At 40.4% G+C, this 23,435-nt stretch overlaps 1 protein-coding gene across 3 annotated transcripts; it reads left to right on the top strand.

The window, feature by feature from the left end:
* The first annotated feature begins 2,082 nt into the window (after nucleotides 1-2,082).
* Nucleotides 2,083-23,218, top strand: LOC135497922 (uncharacterized). Of its 3 annotated transcripts, none has more exons than XM_064787947.1 (3): nucleotides 2,083-2,292; nucleotides 12,548-12,911; nucleotides 21,306-23,218. In XM_064787947.1, exons 1-3 carry the CDS (start codon nucleotides 2,182-2,184, stop codon nucleotides 21,986-21,988), a joined length of 1,158 nt encoding a protein of 385 aa, XP_064644017.1. In that variant the 5' UTR covers nucleotides 2,083-2,181; the 3' UTR covers nucleotides 21,989-23,218. The 3 variants fall into 3 exon arrangements, with proteins under 3 accessions (XP_064644017.1, XP_064644019.1, XP_064644018.1); XM_064787949.1 differs by having other exon boundaries at nucleotides 2,083-2,296; XM_064787948.1 differs by lacking the exon at nucleotides 2,083-2,292 and adding an exon at nucleotides 11,585-11,618.
* Nucleotides 23,219-23,435: the final 217 nt, after the last annotated feature.

Below are 23,435 nucleotides of genomic sequence, written 5' to 3'. Positions count from 1 at the left end.
CTTGTGATAAGATGATTTAATCCGTGACATATCGGCACGATTTCGCCTTCACAGATATAGTGCTGATCCTCCCACACACTAGGCCTACTGTTCAGTGCCAAATCCGAGAGCCAAATCAGATTGCTGGGTTAGGGGTTAGGGTTAGGTTTAGGTTTAGGGTTAGGATTAGACAGTGTATATCATACATGCAATACACGTCTGACGATTTCGTAGGCGACGGACCTCCATTGACATGGCTTTCTGGACTTTGCGCAAAGAAAGCAACGCAACGCGACGAGCGCAACGGTCCCTAGGTGTATTTTCCGATACACAGCCTGGTCATCCTAGGATCATGGTTACATTGGAAGTTATCAAGTAGGCCAAACGCAAGCTGGAGGCGATCTGGCTAGCACACATAACTCTAGCACACACACGCCATGATCGGACATAGAACTCCAGTAGGCTACACATAGGCCTAGGCCTAAGTTTTTGTAATATGGACTGGCCGCCGAGGCGATGGAATACTATTTTTAATCACAGGTGACTCACAGGAGACTCAATTATCTTGTCACATTAGGTTAGTTTGGAATATGAGTTTGGCTAAGTTTATGGGGATCGATAGGTGGCGCCAGCATCTAACTGTCCATATATTGCTGCTATGGTCATAAATAGAGGGGCTACTGTGCTAATCACTGGGACTATTATCTTGTGAGATGGGGATGGATAGGTTATGACTTTTGAAAACCCACTTGCCCAATTTTCCCGATAGTGGAACCATTGTCTTATAATGAAAAATGTTGTATGCACCGGGCATTATCCGTGAGTTATATGAAAAAAAGTAGTTGATAAAGTATGGAATTAGTGAAACCTTGGAAACACTGATAAACCTTGGAATATTCAATGTAAACCATGGAATCACTGTGCAAATAGCGCGGGAAATCGGGTGCGTTCCTTCCACGATTTATACCCTCCCAACTGACAGTCTCGTCCCAGCTGACTTTATTGATAGCAATTTGCCAGTTAGTTCAGAAGCCAACATTTTTAATGTGGAGGATGACGTCATCAATTGGCAATGCGCTGTGGTCGTTAAAATATTTTATTTCTCTTCAATGGAAGCAAAAATTAGTTTTTATGATTGTTTTGTATTCCATAGACGATAAAGTATTATGCTCGGTACTAGATGCACGAGATCATAGGACAAACACACGTGAATAAAAAAAACCGCTTAGAACTGGTGACGTCACAAAGATCTCTGCATCCCCAGGCTCGATGCGTACTGGAAGATGTAAGAAATCGCTCACGGCGAAGGAAATTTTCATCCGCAAACTTCGGTAATAAACATACATGACTAGGCTTCTTTTATTGATCGTTTGTTAAAAAATATCAGTCAATCATAGACAATTAGGCCTAGACATAGTCGTCAACCTTATCCATGCATAATGCATGACAGGCCCCCAATTTTCTCTGTATCACCCTGTATGAACAGACCGATCCGTAGTTCAAATAGGCCCCGCGTGGTGGTGGCGTATTTATAAGAGGAGCGCTATTGGTCCATATTATGGGTGTGTGGTGGGCGTGTCTTCCCATATTTGGGAGATCAGTACTGTACACTGGAGGCGAGGTACAACTGGGTTGTTCTAAAATATAGACTATTGAATCGGATATGCGACAGATTTCTAAATTACCATAAAATTCCGATCTGATCATGTAAGAATAAGCTCCAAATGTTGATTCGTGACCACGTTAGGTTCGAATGGCATTATTTCATATTTTTATGCATTTTTAGGACTGATTCCAAGGTTTATCACTGGTTCCAAGGTTTCACTGATTCCAAGCTTTATCAACTACCAAAAAAATATCTATATAAAAAATACGTATTTGGCACCACCCCATTGAAGATCAAGAATTGTAGCTGTGACCAACGCGCTACACCATCACACCGTTGACCGAGCATTAGGCCTACACCATCAACAATATGGAGGTACGGCTATTCTGTGGCCGTATTAGCCCAAAGTTAATTTTAGGAAGACAAAATGGTGGGGGTCAAAAATAATGGTCGCTCCCCAATTGTGCTCCTTGCTTTCTTTCCGCAATGTCCAGTAAGCCCGTGTGCAGTACCACAGAAGTACCAATTTATGAATCGCCAATTTTAAGTCTGCTCCGCTGCACTTCCCACAAAAACGAACACGAATAGAATGAAATATGAAGAGGAAGGCGACGTCCAAGTCCACAAGTGCATGTTCTCCGACAACACCTCCGTCGACGGAAGGCCTGCTAGTGAAAGGGCGGCCTAAACACCCTGAAGATTCTTTTGTACGTGCGTATGTAGGTTAGGTCATGTACTATGTTATGTAGTGTTTACATGACACAATGCATTTGTGCAGTGCATGCGGTGCATTGTGACATTGTGAGTGCACAGGAGATTTTGCACTTTTGGTAACCGGAAAAACGCCAACAGACCGACCTACCAACCTACCATACCAACCTACCTACCCAAGGAGTTTCGTTCCACGCACTGACGCAGTCATGTGAAATGATTAATGAAATTGTAAACAAGCACACGTGCGCTGTTCAAATCAAATGTCAACAAATGCTTGTTGCGCGTTGCAGTTCATTAGTTTTCCTGGGGTTTACTGTATGGAATAGGTTTGTCCTGAGTGAGCCTAGTTCCGTTCTTCACCCCCTGATTTAAAAGACAAGACACCAGACGACTGCGATGGAGTGACATTCATGAATGAGTTCACTCGACTTCGTCGGTGAATTAGCGCTGTGGTATAGTGTATACAATAAAGATCCTACGAACTTGGTTGGCTAGCTAGAAGTCAAAGGTTACGTTGGGTGACGCGAGATCGAAAACCGTATGCATAGTGTGACGCTTATAGGGGGACTATAGGTAGGAGCTGGGGGTGAACTTGGTGGTATTCATTTTACTAATAAGATGTGCAGTCATACACGCACATATGAGGGGGACAATTTTGATATCTATATACATTGTAGAGGGCAGCAATATAGATCCATGCACTTCATTTGGAACAACGTTTACATAACGTGGTGTTGATCGTCGTCACGTCACCATGCATCTTTACATTAGTGTAACATGACGTGACACGAAGTCTTCGTAAATGTTGTTCCTAATCAAGTGCATCGATCTATAGTAGCAAAGCACTGCTGTAGACTCTTCACCAGTCTCCTCCATTCACTCATAGAAGAGATTGGTACTTGACATCCTCTTGCAAACATGGCCTACAATACATGAGTGAAATTGCCGGGTATTGTCAGGATGGGTACTTGATGGCATTTCACTCGTCATGAACTATATTAGGGGGTGTCGATGGCTTCGGTCACGTGTTTCTAACAAGGTTGGGCAACAAATGCATGGCATTGCAACCTCGAGCTACTGAATACCAGAGCGTTCGGTATTGACAGTGCATCCACTGTATGTATGGCTCTACTACGCTGGGCACTACACAGATACATGTGCTACATAGAGAAGTGAAAGGGATACGCTATGACAGTAGGTCGGTTGGTCGGTCGGCGTTTTTCCGGTTACCTGCACTTTTGCTTGCCCGTCATACCAGTGTGGGGATTCAGACAGTGTCAGGAATCAGGTCGGGACAGGCTCTCAATCGATGCCCTGCGAAAATAAATTTCTGCCACTTTTAAACGACCGTTTTCACTGCTTTTCACAGGCAACGTTTGTTGACCATGGCATAAAAGTAAAAATATACAAGCTTATTCAAGCAATTTACTTCAAGTTGTCCATGCCTTTCAATGTTCATGGTATTTTGATTGAATGCTTTTGGTGATGTTTTGATTCAAAACATGACTTCTATGTCATGGTAAACTGAGCTGCCTATGAAAAGATGACCGAAATTTATTTTCGCGTACGGTTTATTGACGGATGGTGGCTCATTTGAGGAAGGTTCTTTCAAGTGAGAGTCCAAATGCAACCATCCGTGCCACTCTCGGGAATTGCCGTAAACAAATAACAATCGTGAATCAGTCGGGATCAACCGCCAAATGAACCGAGCTCGGGTGATCACCTGAAATCGGCAAATCAGCCGATCGATATCGGCTCATGAAAAAATGTCGCTGGGTAGCTGCAATCACGCTAGTTCATATGCCATAAACTCGATGTATAGCCGTTTTACATTGGGGTTTCATTTTCGCTATCATCGAGTTTATGTTGGTGACAAGTGGGTATGTAGAGACGTGAGAAATTAAAGGCATGTTTTCACGCACATTTGTAAAGTCTACAAAGAACTGAGCATTACAGACTTATATCCACTATGATCACAAGACTCTAAAGTACACAAAAAACACCCCCATGAATTTATTTGAACTTGGTAAAGCGAAGAAATTGGGAGATATATCCAAGGGCGATGTTTCCTGCCGTGCATCGCCATTTGCCGAGAAAACCCCCTGGGAAAACACAGGATCACACATTTCGTCACTGTGCGAGTTTGGATACCCCAATTGAATCAACTCTTAGTCTTAACTTTATTCTAAATCTGCCATTGTTATGAACCGACTCCTCTGACAGTGAAATTCGGTCCGATTTGATTCTTGACTTGGCAACTAGGGGGCCAGAAGTGGAAACCTAAAAAGTGTGATATCTCTCTTATGAGTGACTCTTTTTTTATGGTAGGTTCTCCTAGCAATGATACATGACACATGCGCAGGTTTTGATTAGACCTAATTTTCATGGTGACAGATGGCGTCAATTGGTCATTTGAGTGTAACTATGGCACGTTTCTTAACCGCTGAAGCTATGAACTTGAAATTTCGTTCTCATGACTCCATATGTCATATTCCACTGGCACCAAATTTCGGCCTGATCTGATTCCCGACTTGGCCACCAGGGGGCCAAAACTAAAAAAAGTAAAAAGTGCAATATCTCGCTTATTAGCTCACCTCCTAGCAGAGGTGAGCTTATCCCATACCGTGGCGTCTGTCGTCCGTCGTCGTCGTCGTCGTCGTCCGTCGTCGTCCGTCGTCCGTTAGCAGGGCACGTTTCGTAACTGTTAGAGCTATTGAGTTGAAACTTGGTACACATGTACCATTATGTAATGACACCTTGGAGACCAAGTTTCGGTCTGATTCGTTTCATGGTTTGGCCACCAGGGGGCCAAACGTTAAAAGTGAAAATATGCAATATCTCCCTTAATAGTAGTCGGGAAATTTTGAAAAAAATATGGTAGGTACTTCTAGAAAAGGTGCATCATATATCCTCCGGGTTTTTGATTTGACCTCCTTTTCAAGGTCACAGAGGTCAAATGGTGTAAATTGGCCGTTAGGATGTAACGATGGCACGTTTCTAAACTGCAATGACTATTGATCCCAAATTTGGTACACATTTACCCCTTAGTCAGGTAATCTCAGGGACCGAAGTTTGGTCCAATATGATTCACCACTTGACCACCAGGGGGCAAAATCCAAAAACCTTAAAAATGTGATTATTCCTTATCTTCTTGCCCGATTGCCACCAATTTGATATCATGGGTACATCTAACCACCATACAGTATATGTCACGCAGGTTTTTAATTTGACCTTCTTGTCAAGGTCAGAGGTCAAATGGCGTAAATTGGCCGTCAGGCCGTAACTATGGCACGTTTCTTAACTGCAATGACTATTGATCACAAATTAAGTACACATGTACCCCTTGGTCAGGTGGTCTCAGGTACCGAAGTTTGGTGCGATCTGATTTGCCGTTTGGCCTCCAGGGAGGGGGCCAAATCCTAAATTCTTCAAAATGCCATTATTCCTAGTATTACTTGCCCGATTGGCACCAATTTGATATCAAAGGTACATCTAATTCTAACAACCATTCAATGTGTCACCCGGGTCTTCTTTGATTTGACCTACTTTTCAAGGTCACAGAGGTCGAATGTACTGTAAATTGGCCATTTTGGGGAAATTGTAATTGCTTGGACCTACATCAAACCTAACACTACATGACACAATACCATGCTCTTTATCCATCTTTCCTCCACAGGAGGTGAGCACAATGGCCCTGGCCATTTCATTAGTGACTTGTTTACGATGATACTTAGGGATCACGTCCAAAGTCTGCATGCGATATTTGCCGGTGAAATTAACCCTGCAGTATTTCGCCTGCGAAATCTGTCCGAAAATCGACTGGCGAATGCGAATGCGAATGCGAATGCGTGACGATTTTATGAAATCGTCGATATGTCAGATGTGAAATTCACCCACAATCGCGCCTATTCGATTTCACCCCAAAAATCGCTCCAGGTGATAATGAAGCGATTTTACGAAATTGCATGCTTGTCCGATATTCGGTAACGATTTTGCAACGACTTTTGCCTTGTTTTATCGCTTTATCTTAGCGGTTTAGACAATTTAAAAGTTATGGAATATTACAAATATTTATTATAAGGATAATTTATCATAATATCGATATTCTCGTGCTGTTTTTATGCTGATTCCGCCCAGATTCTGCAGGTTCCGCAGAATCCGCAGGATCCGCTAAATCGCCATGGCCCCCAGTTGGTGGCCATGTTGGATTTGACTTGGAGAAAATGATAGGGCTTCCCAATACAACAGGAGCCCTGTGATTTTGGTCAACATCTCCCTTATTTCAAACCGAAAAGTCATGAAATTTTCAGGAAATGTTTTTTTTATGGTGTACTTATTACGTTTATGGCCACTGAATTATATTTTGTTGACTTTATACCTGACTTTAAACCTGGTGGACGCTGGTGGGCGCTGTTTAGGATGACCGGATACTACAACAATCTTGATTGGTTGGCTGAGACTCAGAAACATAAGCCTAATGGCATGATTAGCTGTATGATTCGGTACATTCCATCACAATCCTTCAGAATGCATACCATAATACTTGTTAACAACCTCAAACCTCTGTGCCAAATTTGTGTAGCACCTCGTGGATAGATGCGATGTATTTCATTACTGGAGTCAGGTTGACAGGGAATTCCAGTTTGTGTTTTTGTTTGGTCTGCTATCAGCTGATGTCGGAATTCGCATACTACAACACATGTAATATTCGCTTCGTTCCGATGGTTGGTGAGAGCGAATAAGGCGCGATTATTGATAGATTTTCGCCGGCGATTTTCATTCAGTCTGAATTTTCGCCTGATCATAATAGAATCGCCGAAGCAGCCAGCGATTGGAAGGCGAATGAGTGTGGCGATATTCAACCAAGCGAATTTTCGCCCCGATTTGCGCGCACACTTTGGACATGATCCCTTATATGGTAGGTTCTCCCAGCGAGGATACATCACATATCATATAGGTTTTTGATTTGACCTAATTTTCAAAGTCACATAGGTCAAGTGCCGTAAATTGGCCGTTTCAGTGTAACTATGGCACGTTTCTTAACCGCTAAAGCTATGAACTTGAAATTCGGCACACATGACTCCCTACCACATATAACTGCTGACACCCAAAATTCGATCCGATCTGATTCTCGACTTGGCCACCAGGGGACCTAGACAAAAAAAGGTAAAAAGTGCAATATCTCGCTTATTAGTGACTTGTTTTCGATGATATTTTTATGGTAGATACTCCAAGCAAGGGTACATCACATGTCATACCGACTTTGGTTTGTCCTATATACTATACATGTAGCATGTTTCTTAACCAGGATGAATTCCTGACCACCAAATATCTATACGGTGAGCACAAGGGCCCCTGGCCGTTTCATTTTCTGAGAAGTGTTAATTCACTCATTCCCATACACTTTAAGTCACAACCAATGGTATATTGGTTGAGTAAGCATCTTATGGTTCAAAGAAACAATATTTTAAAACATATAGTGGCCATCTTTTCTTGGTGGCCATATTGAATTTCAGTGAGCCTACTTGATGTGTCATGTAGCATATCAAGATAGACAGTGCATTCCCCGCAAGCAATAGTGGCACACGATTGGTATTTGTGGCTTAAAACGTACATATCCCACGATCCAAATCGGGCTGGCCCAGCTGGTAGCTAAACATGAAACTAGTGTCCATTTTGCGCACTGTGGGATAATGAAGAACTACCCTGTGTGTTATTGACTGGTTCTCTTCGACCATAGTTTCGTTTTCAACCTGGGTTTCGGTGGGACGGTAAGAGCAACGTCGAAAGCCTGTCTTCATTTAGAGGCGACCGCGAAAGGGAGATTCACTTGAACATGCCCACATTGTATAATAGTTCTTTCAACTGATATTGCTTGCTTTCAGTAATGAGAAATACCTTTTTGGTTAATAAGGGACAAAAATTTTGGCCATTCAGAAGTGTCCCTACCCTAGTTGAAACAAACCCATCATGTATACTAGGTCTTCAAGTTAACCAAATCCTTTTGAATTAGTGTAAATAATTTTGCCTTCGAATACGGTATTCCCATAAAGGACAGGTATGCGTGCCTTTGGTTTCTGAATGACGTATTCGAAGATGATTACGGGGCAGGTGTATTCTGTCTGGTTGGATGTGATATTGTCTTCAAGTAAATCAAACCGTTCTGAACGATATCATGAATTATATATGAATATATATACGCGTGAATTGATATCTGACAAACTAATTACACTGAGCTCAGATTCCTTAGCACTGACTTCCTTATCACCTAACTCCTCCTCTTCTTCCTCAACATCCCGATTGACTACCAACCCATGACTCTTCACCTCAGCAAATCAATCCTTTGCCTGCTTTCTGACAGAGGCCTTTTATCGTTTAACCATGTGGGAGCCAGGGGGTCAGCTTCAACTCGTCCCAACAGACCAACGCAAAATGCAGTTCTTTTAGAAGCAGTTTACTGAAATATATCAGAGTCACAAAATAAACATTGGTACCAAATGCAGAAATATGCAAAGGAAAAACACAAACAAAACAACGACAACAACGACGATTCCAAAAACCCGGCTCTCAAACATATGTCCCTTGGCTAATGCCTAAATTGACCACAATGAACAACAATACTAATGAAATGACAGAACCAAGACAGATAATAAAATAAAATTGATGCTCTTTATTCGTCACAGCAATATTGACGATGTTAAACCGTTGTCAGCGGTTTACACATGTAACATGCAATGACATGTGTTTGCGAGGAGGTGTAATCTCTAAACCTATTTTTAGACTGTCTGAAACGAGCGGTCTTCAAAATCAAGTTGGTTTCGAAACGGCCTCCAAATTCACTTAAGATTTAAACCAATTTCCGTCTATCGATTTGGCTTTAAAATATGTTTTTCATCAACTGCAAAGGGTACTTGTTATTAACGTGGTAGTGTTTTAAAAGCAATTCATGTTATGGTTTAAGCGCATGCACTGTGTTTATTACGTACTCGATACGAATACGTTTTTTCTGAGTAATAGCCGCTGATAAGGGAGTTAAGACGGTAAAAGAAAGCTTCTTTGAAGTATTTTTTCTTTTATCGTCTTAAGTTTTAAGACAACTGGATCCCAATGCTCAAAGAGACAGTTATACTTTATAACAAATATTCCATAATAATAGTACTAGGCCCAATGCCAGATAGTAAACTGAACTCAAAACCAACGATAATAGATTCATCAAAACATTCAATAAAGCTGTAATTATATCCAACTAAGCATGACTACTAGACAAAAGCAGATAATTGAATAAATGGGTTAAATGAACATTCATGGAAGGTAAATACATGTACTTACACCATATCGATGTCACAGTACATGCTGTACATAAATGCATTTACAAATAGGCAGCACATGTGGATTTCCACAGTCTGGGAAAAAAGGGTCTAAAAGTAAATAAACAGTTTACTCACAAGATAAATTTGACCTGGTCGATTATCCCTGAATCCCACTCTCCAATCTAACAAAACTTAAAGCCAATTTGGCTATCAAACAACTTTAGATGATACTTGATAAACAGGAGAGACAAGATTGCTCGTCTTGCTCCCTGTCCATGATCCTAAGACCCTTGCCTACCGGAAGGAAAGCCCCTTATCAGTGTATGCAAATTAGGAACACAGGAAGTTGAACATGTATCAACATAAACCAAAACCTTTTTGGAGGGACTATTTGAATTAAAGGAAATGGCCTTCGCATGTGCAAAGTTACAGCCTTGCATCAGCCTCTCCAGTAAATTGCAAGGTTGTAAAATAAATTGAGATTTTAAAAATTTGCAAACAAGAGTACAGCATACTTTCTGAGTATCGGCCGCCATTTTGTAAAACTCTATATATCGAGTATAGACCAGACCTGTTAAGTAACAATTCATCACTTTGTATTGAGAATATAAGCAAAAGTATCAAGAAGTTGATCTGCCATATCGCGGGAGGGTGAAAAAAAATTTAGTTTTTAGCTTTTTGCTGTGTTGGGGCCGATAACGTCATGACGTGCCCCGCGGCAAATGCGTTGTGACGTCGCGACATTGCCATGGTAATCTCTCTGTTGCCCTCATGATCAGATGGAGGACATCGGTGACGTCATGGTGGTCATCAGAAATGGCCAAAAATGTTCATTTTAAAGGGAAGCTATGGGAATAAATTGATGCAGCAAAATCAAATTTTTTTTAAAACAAATACATACCAAGTTACATGACAAACAAATACTCTACACCAAGGATTTGATGAATATTCCTAGGTAGTGCAGAAAATTGCATTTAATAAGCAGTTTGCGGGGGTAGCCATGTTTGTTCAAATCTCCCGGGCGAATGACGTCATGGATGCAGTGGGTTTTTTTCATCAAGGCGAGTACTACTCGTTTCCACTAAGTTTCCAGACCTTTTTCTGCCCCGGTACCTTGGCTCAAACGCATAGGGAACTAGACCTGCTGGTTCTTCTGCTGATGCACGGTTGTAATCGAAGGATTCATCGCCGGACGTCAACGAAGAACCCGAAGAAATCGAAGAACTGTCATCTGCCATTCCAAGCATTTGCCATTGTTCGAACAGCTGATTGTCACAATGGCGGCTTACTTGATTCAAAAATAGGCATTTAAAATCATCCATTTTACTCATTAATGTTTGTTTATTTATAAAACCAAGAGCCACAGTTGTTGTTAAGAATACACAGTTTACGTAGATGTTAAGGTTGTATCTGTTGGTCGAATGGGGAGTAATTCCCATAGCTTCCCTTTAAATCCTCATTTTTGGCTCACCTTAGGGAAGTCTATACAACACCGCTGCGTTTGTCATCGTCTGTATCCTGTTTTAAAAGCAGTGGCACCTTTCTTAACCGCTGGAACTATGAACTAACCAGGAATATAATTATTATTCCTTACTAACACAACAATGCTACGTGCTGCCCTCATCACGTCAATATCAAGAACCTAACACAACAACGCTCCATGCTGCCCACATCACTTCAATATCAATACTGAGGTTGGTTCATTGTTTGGAACACCACAGCACAGGTTTATAAATGCATTAGGCTGAAGTAACATAGACCTCACGTTTCATCGACTCACGACTCATTTGTCACTTGTCGTTCGTGACCAGTTGAATGGACATTGGAAAACCTATTGAACTGTTCTCATTGAAGTGAATTTTGTAAGTTTTGCCCGCATTCGTCGTCTCACGTCATTTCATGTCATTTCACGAGTGAGGCGATGAATGGACATGTTCATTCTTTGTGAAATGAGCTGGCAAAGAAAGTGGACGTCCATGTGTATTTGTAGCGATATCGCCTTCAAAACTGTGAGTATAGCTACTTTTCGGCATTTTCATTAGTTTACACATTAATACAGTAGCTAATTTCGATTGGAAATGAGAAACAATAACAAAAATGCAGCAATTTTATGTACCACATTGTTCTCGTCCGTCGCCGCCGCTTTCGTTTTCTATTCTCGATCAGGAGCAGCATGGCTGCCATCTCTTCTTCTTCTGAGTCCATATGCGTCGCCGAGAAAATCCAAGTGACAAATGAACGAGCAAAAAGTGATCTGTATGTAAACTGCCGCGGTCACTCGTGACAAATGAGGAGTGACACGTGAAAATGAGCCGTGAGTCGATGAAAAATGTGGCGTGAGTAGCTCATTCCTATGTAACATCAGCCTTAGACCCTTGTAACTAAACAAAGCCCAGGGAATGTTCTACAACTCCTAACGTCAGCTGACATACTATCGCCATGTGGACTATGTCATGCGTGTTATCATGATTTACGTGGCATAAAAAGTGTTTCGTCAATGTGAGCCACATGGTCCCTAGACCACTTCATTTTGAAAACTTGACTGATTTCCTCATACAAACTGCTTGATGATACGAGTGTCACGTAAATGAATTTGCACAGGACCTATATGACATGACAGCCCATCGTAGTTTCGTACTTCGTCATTGTTTGGGTTACGAAACCTGTCTATGCCAACTTGATATTAATGTGGGAATCAGAAAGCGCGTGAGTCTAGGTGGCATGCAAGTTGGTAAAAATGTTAATTTCAGTGTGTTTTTTTTTGGAGGGGGGGGCATATATGTACCTGGCGTATTTCAGTGCACCCTCATCAGATTGGAATGAAGTCTTTTTTATCGGGTAGGCCTGTATACTAACACCAGTGACAGTCCTATTATACAAAATAAGAGACTACCTTTGAAAGCGGTATGGTCCCTGAATGTTTTGTTTTCATTTCCAGCATTGGATGTGGTCTTATCCAAAAAGAGCACTGTTGACGAGACTCAGTGTCGAAACAACGCGGAATAAATTCAATGAATCTGCCCTGCCAACAAAAGTGAAGTTGTTCACTCGTCACCCTGACCCTGATGGAGAAGGACCAGTTCGCTGCACAACCTTCTGTGAAGATGCTACAAACGAATTAGCTGACTTAACAGAGACACAATTTAAGGCTGCAGTAAAAGAGGCATGTGGAGATGCATTCAATACTGAGTTGTCCCTTGATAGTGATCCAGATTGGGATAAAGCGTTCGGCATTATCGAAGCACAAGATTACACCTTTTCCAAACAAGGAACATGGGCAACAACAAAACCTGTATTGCCACGTAAGTAGTACTACTTGCTTTGAAGGCCAGACAAAGAATGGGGAACTGGCACACGACATAGGTGATATTAAACGGCAGCGTTAGCATTTTTTAGCTCACCTTGGTGAGCTTATGTCATCACGTCTTGTTTGTCGTCCGTCAACAATGGTAGGTGGATGTCTTATGACAACGCGACTTGACATACCAAAAATCATTGCAGTTTGTCCTACTTTTAGGGCTCAAGGCGGCCATCTTTGAAAACTATATTTTGTTAATATCTTGTGAAACCGGATAGCTAGGATCATGGGTTTTTTTCTGTGGCTACCTCTGATGAAACTTCATGACAAAAATTAAGGTCAATGAGACCTACTTTTCAGGTGTAAGTAGGTCAAGGTCATACAATCCAATGTGGGTAATATACCATATCCTATCTAAGAAACTTTCACTGTGTGATATTCAGATGTCATTGATTGATCTGATCTAGCTTAACATAGTGATTGAAACATTTTGACCTTGACCTAATTTCCAAGGTCAGGAAGGGGTCATTCCGTGTCGAATCACCCCAAAAAATGTAAAAAGTAAAACATACCCCCTTCGATTTTACTGAAATGTGATTAATATGCTTATTTTTGGAGAAAAGCTGATATTCCCAATTTTAGTTTGTTCTGACTTATGGTTCCTGAGATACTGCCCACTTAATTTTCGCAATTTTGGCCAAAAAGGGCATTGCTGACAATATTCAAATGATGATTATTATTATTATTATTAAAAACATTTTCATAGCGCTTAACGTTGTTAAAACTTCTAAGCGCTTTACAATTTATAATAAAACATAACATTAATACATGATAGAATAAAAGTCATTACTAAAGAAAACGTGCAAAGGATTCAAAAGAATTTCTTAAAAATATGATCATATCTCTGTAACCGATATGTCAAATTTGATAAAGTTGGTATTTCTAGAAGAGTAATTCAGCAATGATTCCAAATCTGACATTACTTTTTACATTGGGGTATTTCAAAGAGTGATGACCTTTTGACCTTGAATTTGACCTTGTGGCCCACGTGACTTTGAACTTCACCTGAGGTAGAAATATAGTCCAATATATCCTCAAACATATCAAATGAAACGGCCAGGGGCCATTGTGCTCACCGTATAGATATTTGGTGCTTTGGAATTCATCCAGGTTAAGAAACATTGTACATGTATAGTATATAGGTCAAACCAAAGTCGGTATGACATGTGATATATCGTTGCTTGGAGTAAGTACCATAAGAATATCATCAAAAACAAGTCACAAATAAACGAGATATTGCACTTTTTACCTAGTTTAGTTTTGGCCTCCTGGTGGCCAAGTCTTGAATATGGTCATGTGAGTCTTGAATATATTTTGTTCAAGGTTGAATATATTTTGTTCAAGGTTGAACATATTTTATTCAAGGTTGAAAACATTTGATTCAAGGTTGAGCATATTTTAGTCTTGAACATATATTTCCTTCTTGAACTTATATTTAACTACTTGAATGGTAATTCTAAAGTCTTGAATAAATTCCGCTTTGGCTCGCCATACGTGGAGCACTGACAAAACTGAAGTTAAGAGTCAAAATCAGTAACCTTGGCATATCAACTCTCTGATCTCCGATTACTTTTTTTGATACGCACTGTATAACTTTCCATCTTACGTGATGTTTACCATTTATTGAAATGAGGCAATAATCGCTGTCACCATGCGTAATATTACTCAATCTGTGTTCATGAATTGGGCATGCATAAGCAGTCGCTATGCTATGTGATGAGTCTTCAGCGATCTCCTGAATTTGATCGTTGTCTGAAGAGTTTAGTGGTGGGTTTTTCCACAAAACACTTGTCTTAAACCAAACTCATTCTCATTAAAGTCAACCCACTGCAAAGTACAATGATACTGAACTGGGTGACATGAATAGATTCAAAATAACATCCCGGGGAACAATAACTAATTACAAAAAATCGAGACTGTGTGTGCCACTTTTAGTCACATCATAAATCGACCTTGAAGTATTTCTGACTGTTTACAGCATGACGGGCGCGTCCCCTTTGTCTTTGCCTGTTGAGTCACTAGACATGTGTAAGACAGTCGGCCACGTGTGGCCCTGTTGAAGGGTGACTGACTTGAGACAGACTCAATTCATTTCACTAAATCGTGCATGCGTTGATTGTCCCTCATGAGATTCACACCCTCTCTTAACCTGTGCTATTATTCAATCATAATGTCGGACTCGGTGGTGCCTGGTTAATCTACGCATGAAACACTAAACAGAGTGACTTATGCATTTTATAAATATCCTGCAAAAGGCAGTATCTTAAAGTCTAGCAGAATATAACTACATGTATGTACATTATTGTACTTTTTGAGTGGTTTTGCAGTTGTCTGAACTCTGCCTACGAGCAATAGTTTTTCAACAATTTATTTTACAAAACCAAAACGGTACTTTTCTCTAGTAGAAACGAGTAATTGTGAAGGTCGCATTCAAAAATGTGACATCAAATCCGGTAGTAGCTTAAATTAAATGAAAGTGTATTGAATATCAACACGGTTAGTTTTAGGAACATTATCGTTATGATAATCGACTTTCATACTCGGCCATAAAGCGTTCAGACTCAACAAGAACAAATATCTCAAAAACTGCTGTTCCTATCGAAAAATGGCAAGAAACGTTGTCAGCCATCAATAATTGCAACAATGTGTGATTGTTTTTCAACCCACAACCCAAATACAAAGCTAGCTTAACGTTTCGAATATCCAAGATCATTCACGTTATCAAAGTCACATTTTCGTCGTTTCAATCCAACTCTTCAGCTGGGACCTGCTCATGACATGCACACAGTCTACTACTTTTGTGTGAGCCATACGTGCATTATTGTCAAACATGAATTGACTGCCTCTGGTAGAGAGAACTTTTCTATCAGAAAGAAAACACGAAAAGAATTGGCGGTTCTTGGGAAGCAGCCGACAACTTTGTTATGCTGCCCTAAAATCACCGTTGGCTCATGCATGAAGCTATGCTATAAATCTGGTCTTGTTGTACAGTGAAACAAATTCTCTTGGGTTGCTTCTTTCACTCTTCTCTGATAGATGATTGTCTGACTCACATACTTGAGCACTGTTTGATTAACAGGCTTCAGGCTTTTGCCCGGACTAACTGACCATGTTTCATCACTAAGTTAACATTCAAAATAAATTAGGTGCAATTATCCACCTTTGGCTATGTTGGTGTACGACCCATGGAATGGTCTGATAATGCTGCGTTTTAGCAGAGAAATGCAGCAGATATATTTGAGTATATTGCAGCACAATTTCATAGAACCTCATGTTTAAAGATAATTTGAGGAAGATTTGTTCGTGGAATATTTCGTATGGAGTGTAGTGCTGCTGTAAGAATTGCAACTTTCTGTTATGACATTTCTTAGAAATTCGAAGACCAGGCAAACAAGTACATGTATTCAATTAATTCTAACTTGGTGTACGGGCCTAAAGGAGAGATTATTAAATATCGAGATTTTCACTTGAAATTTTTAGGGGGTATAGGCCTAGTGTGTCAAAGGGTCCCTATTGATTTTGGGTGCCTTCCGAAATCCAATATGGCCGCCAGCCGCCATCTTAGGTTTTTGCATTCCGCTTGTTAACTGAAGAACTAGAGGTTTGACGGACTTGAAACTTTTGTGGTGTAATGGTCTAGGATAGGGGAGGTCCATATCGATTTTGCGTGCGTTCCAAAATCAAATATGGCCGCCAGCCGCCAGCTTAGGTTTTCGCATTTTGCTCGTTACCTGAAGAACTAGAGGTCCGACAGACTTCAAACGTTTGTGGTGTAATGGTCTTCAGTGGGGGGAGGTTCCCTGTCGATTTTGGGCACATTCCAAAATCCAATATGGCCGCCAGCCGCCATCTTAGATTTTTGCATTCCGCTCGTTAATTGAAGAACCACATGTCCGACAGACTTCAAGCTTTTGTGGTGTAATGGCCTATGGTAGGGGAGTTTCCCTAATGATTCTGGGCGCAATCCGAAATCCAAGATGGCCATCAGTTGGCATCTTGGAATTTTAGCATTCCGACCTATAACTCCAGAAGCAGTTGTGTGAGGGAGCTGATATTCTGTGGTATGATCGCCTAGGGTAAGGGAGGTGCTGTATAATTTTCTGGCCCCACCTGATATCCAATATGGCCCCCAGGCGGCCATCTTGTGTCATATAAATAAATGTGCGTCTTGAGGTGTTGAAAGTCTGCGCAATGCAGTTCGCGTTTACAATAATATCTGGTTAACATGCCTGAGCTGCTCAATTCCTTCTGACTTTGTACAAGTTGTTGTAAACTGCCATGTTGGGGATTTCACATTTATCAGTGAGAACTGTTAGAACGAATGCGACTGGCTTCAAGTTCCAATTCGAAGACTTTTATGCATTATAACTTTTAGTTTAATCTAAAATATTTCATTGCTGATACGTAAAACACACACATATTGCCTGAATGAATATACATGTACACAGTATCTTCTTCTTCTTATGATTTTGCAATGGATGATATCTGCTTTTGTGTAATAAGGCGAGACTTTTTTTATTAGTTGGTGCTCAGATTTTTGGAGGAATATATTTTTGAGGAGGGCGAAAAACAAAAACAAAAAAAAATGTTTTTTTCCAAAGATTTCATGGTCTCGAAAAATTGATAGGATTTCTCAAAGTCGGAGGGAAGGATAAAAATAAAAATTTTTCCTAAAAAAAGTAGTGCATTTTCACACATTGAACAGTCAGCAGCCAGACTCATAACAATAGACTGGTTCTCGTCATAATATCTACTGTGGGATGCATTAGGAAAGGACAAGAACCAGTCTAGGTCTGGCAGAGCTGGTCTGGCATTCGCACTTTCGATTCGAATGATCAATCCGACGAAGCTAATTTTAATTCAATCATGTTGAATTTTGATTTTGAAAAAAATATTTTTGATCTTTTAAGTTACTGTCGGGCGTCGGAGCTCAAAATAAAATTTTTTTTTTTTTTTTTTGTAAAATCGGTAATGTTAGAATCGGCGGATCCAAGACTGGCTAGATATAAAAATTTTATTTTTTTTTTATTTCGGACATCGGGAGGTCGGCGGATCCGAGCACCAACAAATAAAAAAAGTCTCGCCTAAGCAAGAACCCAGTGCATACTGTTTTGAAAATAAATCAAGCCCCTAGATTTTGATAATTTTTACAGGTTAAAAGCGTTGGTCATTAGGGTGCACATTGGTTGCGTGTTTTGTCAACGTTGGAGGGTGTTGTGACAACCAATGTTACGAGGGTAACAACCGGGTATTTACTCAGGACATGCCGTTTTCGACACCACCTGTAAGAAAAACGATAGAAAACGAGACTTTTCGAGTCCTTTTGTATTCCACTACACCTAAGTACGATACCATTCGAGTCTTTTCGATACTTTTAGACTCCTACCTGCAGTTTCAATAGATGTGATAAGAATGCGGGTTTGCGACACCTATAACGCATTGCAGAACTGGAATGATTGCTCAATCTGAATACCTCTCGAACTCTGTCGAAAAAAATCGAAAATACATCTCGGGCAAAAGGATTAAAATTTTCTGTCATTTACGAACGTTTTCGGTAATATTCAACAGGGATAAGACCAGCAGTCACAATGGAATAAACTGTTTCGATTTTCTTTGACACTCTCCGAGTTCTTGCCCACCATGGCTCGCCAAGGCCAGGTCAAATTCCGTGAGATTTCCGAGAGACGGTTAAATGACCGTGAAGCATTTCGAGTGATTTCGAGAGATTTCGAGACCGATGCAGATTCCGAGAGTTTTTCGACAGAAAAACGAGAGTTGCTGTTCATAGTGGATCCGTCATCCATCATCGTTATCTGTGGACTGTTTCAAAAACAGTGGCACGTTTCTTAACCGCTTGAGCTATGAACTTGAAACTTTGTACACATAACCCCACAGGTCAGGTGACCTCTGACTCTTGACTTTCAGTCCGATCTGAATCTCGACTTTGCCAAAAGTTTAAACCTAAAAGGTGCGATATCTCACTTATAAGCAACTTGTTTTCACTAAATAATTAGGGTTTTTGATTTGACCAAATTTTCAAGGTTGCAGAGGTCAAATGGTGTTTATTGGCTGTTTGAGGGTAACTATGGCACGTTTCTTAACCATTGAAGCTATGAACTTGAAATTGTGTACACATTACTCCCTAAATCAGATTACATCCGACATTAAATTTCGATCTCGATTTCGATATCGATCCGATCTGATTTTTGACTTGGCCACCAGGGGCCAAAAGTTAAAACCTAAAAAGTGCGATATCTTGCTTATAAGCGACTTGTTTTTGCTTAAAGTTTTATGGTACGTACTCCTAGCAAAGATATATCACATATCATACAGGTTTTGGACTGAACTTAATTTTCAAGGTTGCAGAGGTCTAATGGCGTAAATCGGCTGTTTGAAGGTAACTACGGCACGTTTCTTAACCACTGAAGCTATGAACTGGAAATTTAGAACACATTACTCCCTAAACCAGATAACCTCTGATACTGAATTGGGTCTGATCCGATTCTCGACTTGGCCACCAGGGGTCAAAAACTAAAAAAGGTACAAAGTGCAATATCACACTTATTAGTGACCTGTTTTCAATTATATTCACTTACTTGTCTTCGATGATATTTGTATGGTAGTTACTCCAAGCAACGATACATCACATGTCATGCCGACTTTGGTTTGACCTATATACTATACATGTAGCATGTTTCTTAACCAGGATGAATTCCAACCACCAAATATCTATACAGTGAGCACAATGGCCCTTGGCCATTTCATTATCACATGTACCGGTACTTCTTAAAAGTATATATGAATAATTACAAGGGTTTTCAATTTGACCTACTTTTCAAGGTCACAGAGGATAAAAGGTGTAAATTGGCCATTTGAGTGTAACTATGGCATGTTTCTTAACCCTCTTGGTCAAATGGCATTACTTGGCCGTTGGTACATTTCTTAACTGGCTCAAATCTTATTGTCTTTACTGTTATATCTATACAGTGATCACAATGGCCCCTGGCCATTTCGTTGATGATATTTTTGGCTCACCATAGGTGAGTATTTACAACACCGCTATGTCCGTCGTCTGTCGTCCGTCGTCTGTCGTCCGTCGTCATCGTCGTCTGTATCCTAATTCAAAACATTGGCACGTTTCTTAACCGCTAGAGCTATGAACTTGAAACTTGGTACACATGACCCCCTAGGTCAGATAACATATGATGCAGAATTTTGGTCCGGTCTGAATCTTGACTTGGCCACCAGGGGGCCAAAACTGGAAACTTAAAAAGTGCCATGGCATAGGCATAAGTCTTGAGCTAATGACCATATCATCACCACATGTTTGGCTCACCGTAGGGGAGTCTATACAACACCGCTGTGTCTGTCGTCCGTCATTGTAGTTGTCGTCTGTATCCTGTTTCAAAAACGGTGGCATGTTTTTTAACTGCTAAAGCTACTTGAAACTTAGTACACATAACCCCACAGGTCAGGTGACCTCTGACTCTGACTTTCAATCCGATCTGAATCTCGTCTTGGCCAAAAGTTAAAACATAAAAAGTGCAATATCTCGCTTTTGCTAAATCATACGAGTTTTCAGTTTGACCTAATTTTCAAAGTCGCATAGGTCAAATGGCACAAATTGGCTGTTTGAGTGAAAGTATGGCACGTTTCTTAACTTCTAAAGCTATGAACTTGATATTTGTTTCACATGACTCCTTACGTCACATAACCGCTGACACCGAATTTCAGTCTGATCTGATTCTGGACTTTGCCACCAGGGGGCTAAAACTAAAAAAAGTGTTAAAAGTTCAATATCTCGCTTATTACTGACTCATTTTCGATGATATTTTTATGGTATGTTTTCCTAGCGAGGATACGTCACATATCCTACGGGTTTTGATTTGACCTTATTTTCAGGGTCACAGAGGTCAAATAGTGTAAATTGGCCGTTTGAGTGTAACTATGGCACGTTTCTTAACCGCTAAAGTTATGAACTTGAAATTAGGTACACATGACTCCCTATGTCATGTTACCTCTGACACCGAATTTTGATCTCGACTTGGCCACCAGAAGGCCAAAACTTAAAAAAGTAAAAAGTGCGATATCTCGCTTATTAGTGACTTGTTTTGGATGATTTTTTTATGGTAGGTACTCCAAGCAAGATTACATCACATGTCATACTGACTTCGCTTTGACCTATATACTATACATGCAGCATGTTTCTTAACCTGGATGAATTCCTGACCACCAAATATCTAGACGGTGAGCACAATGGCCCCTGGCTGTTTCATTTCATTTGCAACTAGTGTATGATGTGCAAACGTTGAATCTCCCTTTTTCTTTTTCCCCACAGCTGGCGGTAACGATGGGATACACAATGACCTTTACATTATGGCTCAGAGCCTGGAGCGTGCGTTAGTTACCATGATGAGTAATGGAGAAGCCAAGAAGTTCATTGAGAAAATGCTGAATAGCATTCAAATTCATGAAGGAATCACTGATAGTGTAGTGACGCATGAGAGTCCAGTGAATTATTCATACACAAATGGGAGAGTCCAGTTTGTTGAACCCGATGATGTTGACACATGGGAAAATGATGAGGTTTCTGTCGTTAGCGTGCAGCGCCGCAGGACATCAGCAGCATGGTCCTCGATTGATTCTGAGGATCCATCCGTTTGTCCTTCAGAAATTCATGGAATTGTTCCCGATCATATCTGGTATTTGCATCACTATCCAGGCTTTTTCATTCTTAATGTAGAGTGCAAGCAAGTTGCTGATTATAGCTCTAGGATTCAGTGCATTCATCAAATGTTAACACAGATGCATTTTCAAAATTCTTCTTTTGGTCTTTTGATTTCTAAAAAGGGTTGGCATCTAATCCTTATAAGGAAACATGATGACATATTCTCGGTATATCAAATGAGTAGTTCCCTTATTAGTTTGGAAAATTTACACTTCAATGTACAGAGTTTGAAGTCATTGTGCTGCTGGTTATATAGAATCATGAATTTCAGACTGAAATGTTTTGCAGGCTAGATATAAATGCAGCAAGATCGAAATAGTTATAGGGCCATTTCATGGTATTTGTGAAGTGGTGTTGAAAATAAAAAGGGTCGAATCTCAACAAAAAACATTTGGATGTGGACATTTGGCTGGATCTTGATTGATATTGTTGAGTTCTTCAATTCAGATACTCACGAGCAGGATAACCGTTCAGGATTTAACCGCGAAGTTACTATTTATAGCTCACAAGGTCATTTGCATAAGATATTGATGACGTTTTAGTCACGTGACAGTCGGACATCGACACTTATTTCTACGCATTTGAGCTTATTTCAAAGTCAATTATCTTTGACCCTGCATTGTTTTTAGCATGAATGATACCATAGAGTCAGAGAGAGAAATATTCAGAACAATTGTGTAGTATTTCCAACACTCGGACATGTGCCAGATTGAATCTAACTGCCCTAGTTAGAAAGCCTGAATCCATTACGAAACCGCATGTTTGTCCGACATTGCCTGTAATTCAGCGATGGGGAAATAGAGGGCAGCAGCTGCAGTGACGTCATCTTCGCGGAATGCTATTCAGACACACACGAGCAGGATAACCGTTCAGGATTTAACCAAAGACGAATTTAATCATTGATATACAACGGTACTTTTATTTACGGAGGGGCGTATCGGTAACCACAACTACATAAAACACATGACTAATACCAGGCCGAAGACAGGTAGGGCCAAAGACAAGTTGTGCTAATAATGTCTGATGCAAACATGACAGATATTACTCACTGAGTATAATTGACTAAGTTGAGTTGCAAGTAGGGCTGGATCTGGATTGATGGTACTCGGCAATATAATTGACTAGGTGTTGATATTAATATGAGCTAGACTGTACATTGTAAAAATAAAAATTTAATGCTTGTTCTTATATAGCACTTTTATACTGTACTGCCTCAAAGCACTTTACATTCATCCCCCAGCCTAATCCAGAAACCTTCTGTAGAAACCAAGGAGCACACAATCTGCACTGCTTTTGGACATTTCGGGCCAGTTGAAAGTACCGAGTGGTACCGGCCAAGCTTCGACCCCTATGACCTACGGACGCTCTTCCACAGTGCCTGCACGCTTCCCGTGTACCTCTCATTGGAAATTATACCTTAGTAGCCCAGTGATCTCAGCATGTTTTTGGTTTTGGAACTGGCCTCATGTGAAACCTAAAAGCCGCATAATTTCTTGGGAGGGTGTATTACATACATTGTATAACCTCGCCATAATCATCTTATCTTGATAAATGAATAAAATTAATTCGTTTGATATATCATATTTTGTTCCTTGTTCATTAGTTTTATCTTGTTTGTTTGAAACGGAAATGTCTCTTGCATGAACTGGAATTTGTACATAAGTCTCCACCTAAATTCTGGAAGCTTTAAAGGACTTTACAGATTGGACAAGGAGTTGGAAGTGAATGTATTCCTCCATT

The sequence above is a fragment of the Lineus longissimus genome, chromosome 13 (assembly GCF_910592395.1).
Source record: "Lineus longissimus chromosome 13, tnLinLong1.2, whole genome shotgun sequence".
Classification (NCBI taxonomy): Eukaryota; Metazoa; Nemertea; class Pilidiophora; order Heteronemertea; family Lineidae; genus Lineus; species Lineus longissimus.
Note: the sequence above shows the minus strand (reverse complement) of the source record. Positions and strands in the feature narration are given on the sequence as shown.

Bases quoted from the DNA above. Each gene is read 5' to 3' on its own strand.
- LOC135497922 (XM_064787947.1), top strand. From the start codon at position 2,182: ATGAAGAGGAAGGCGACGTCCAAGTCCACAAGTGCATGTTCTCCGACA. The intron at 2,293-12,547 runs GTACGTGCGTAT...TTTCATTTCCAG, and splicing joins AACACCCTGAAGATTCTTTT to CATTGGATGTGGTCTTATCC. The intron at 12,912-21,305 runs GTAAGTAGTACT...TTTTCCCCACAG, and splicing joins AACAAAACCTGTATTGCCAC to CTGGCGGTAACGATGGGATA.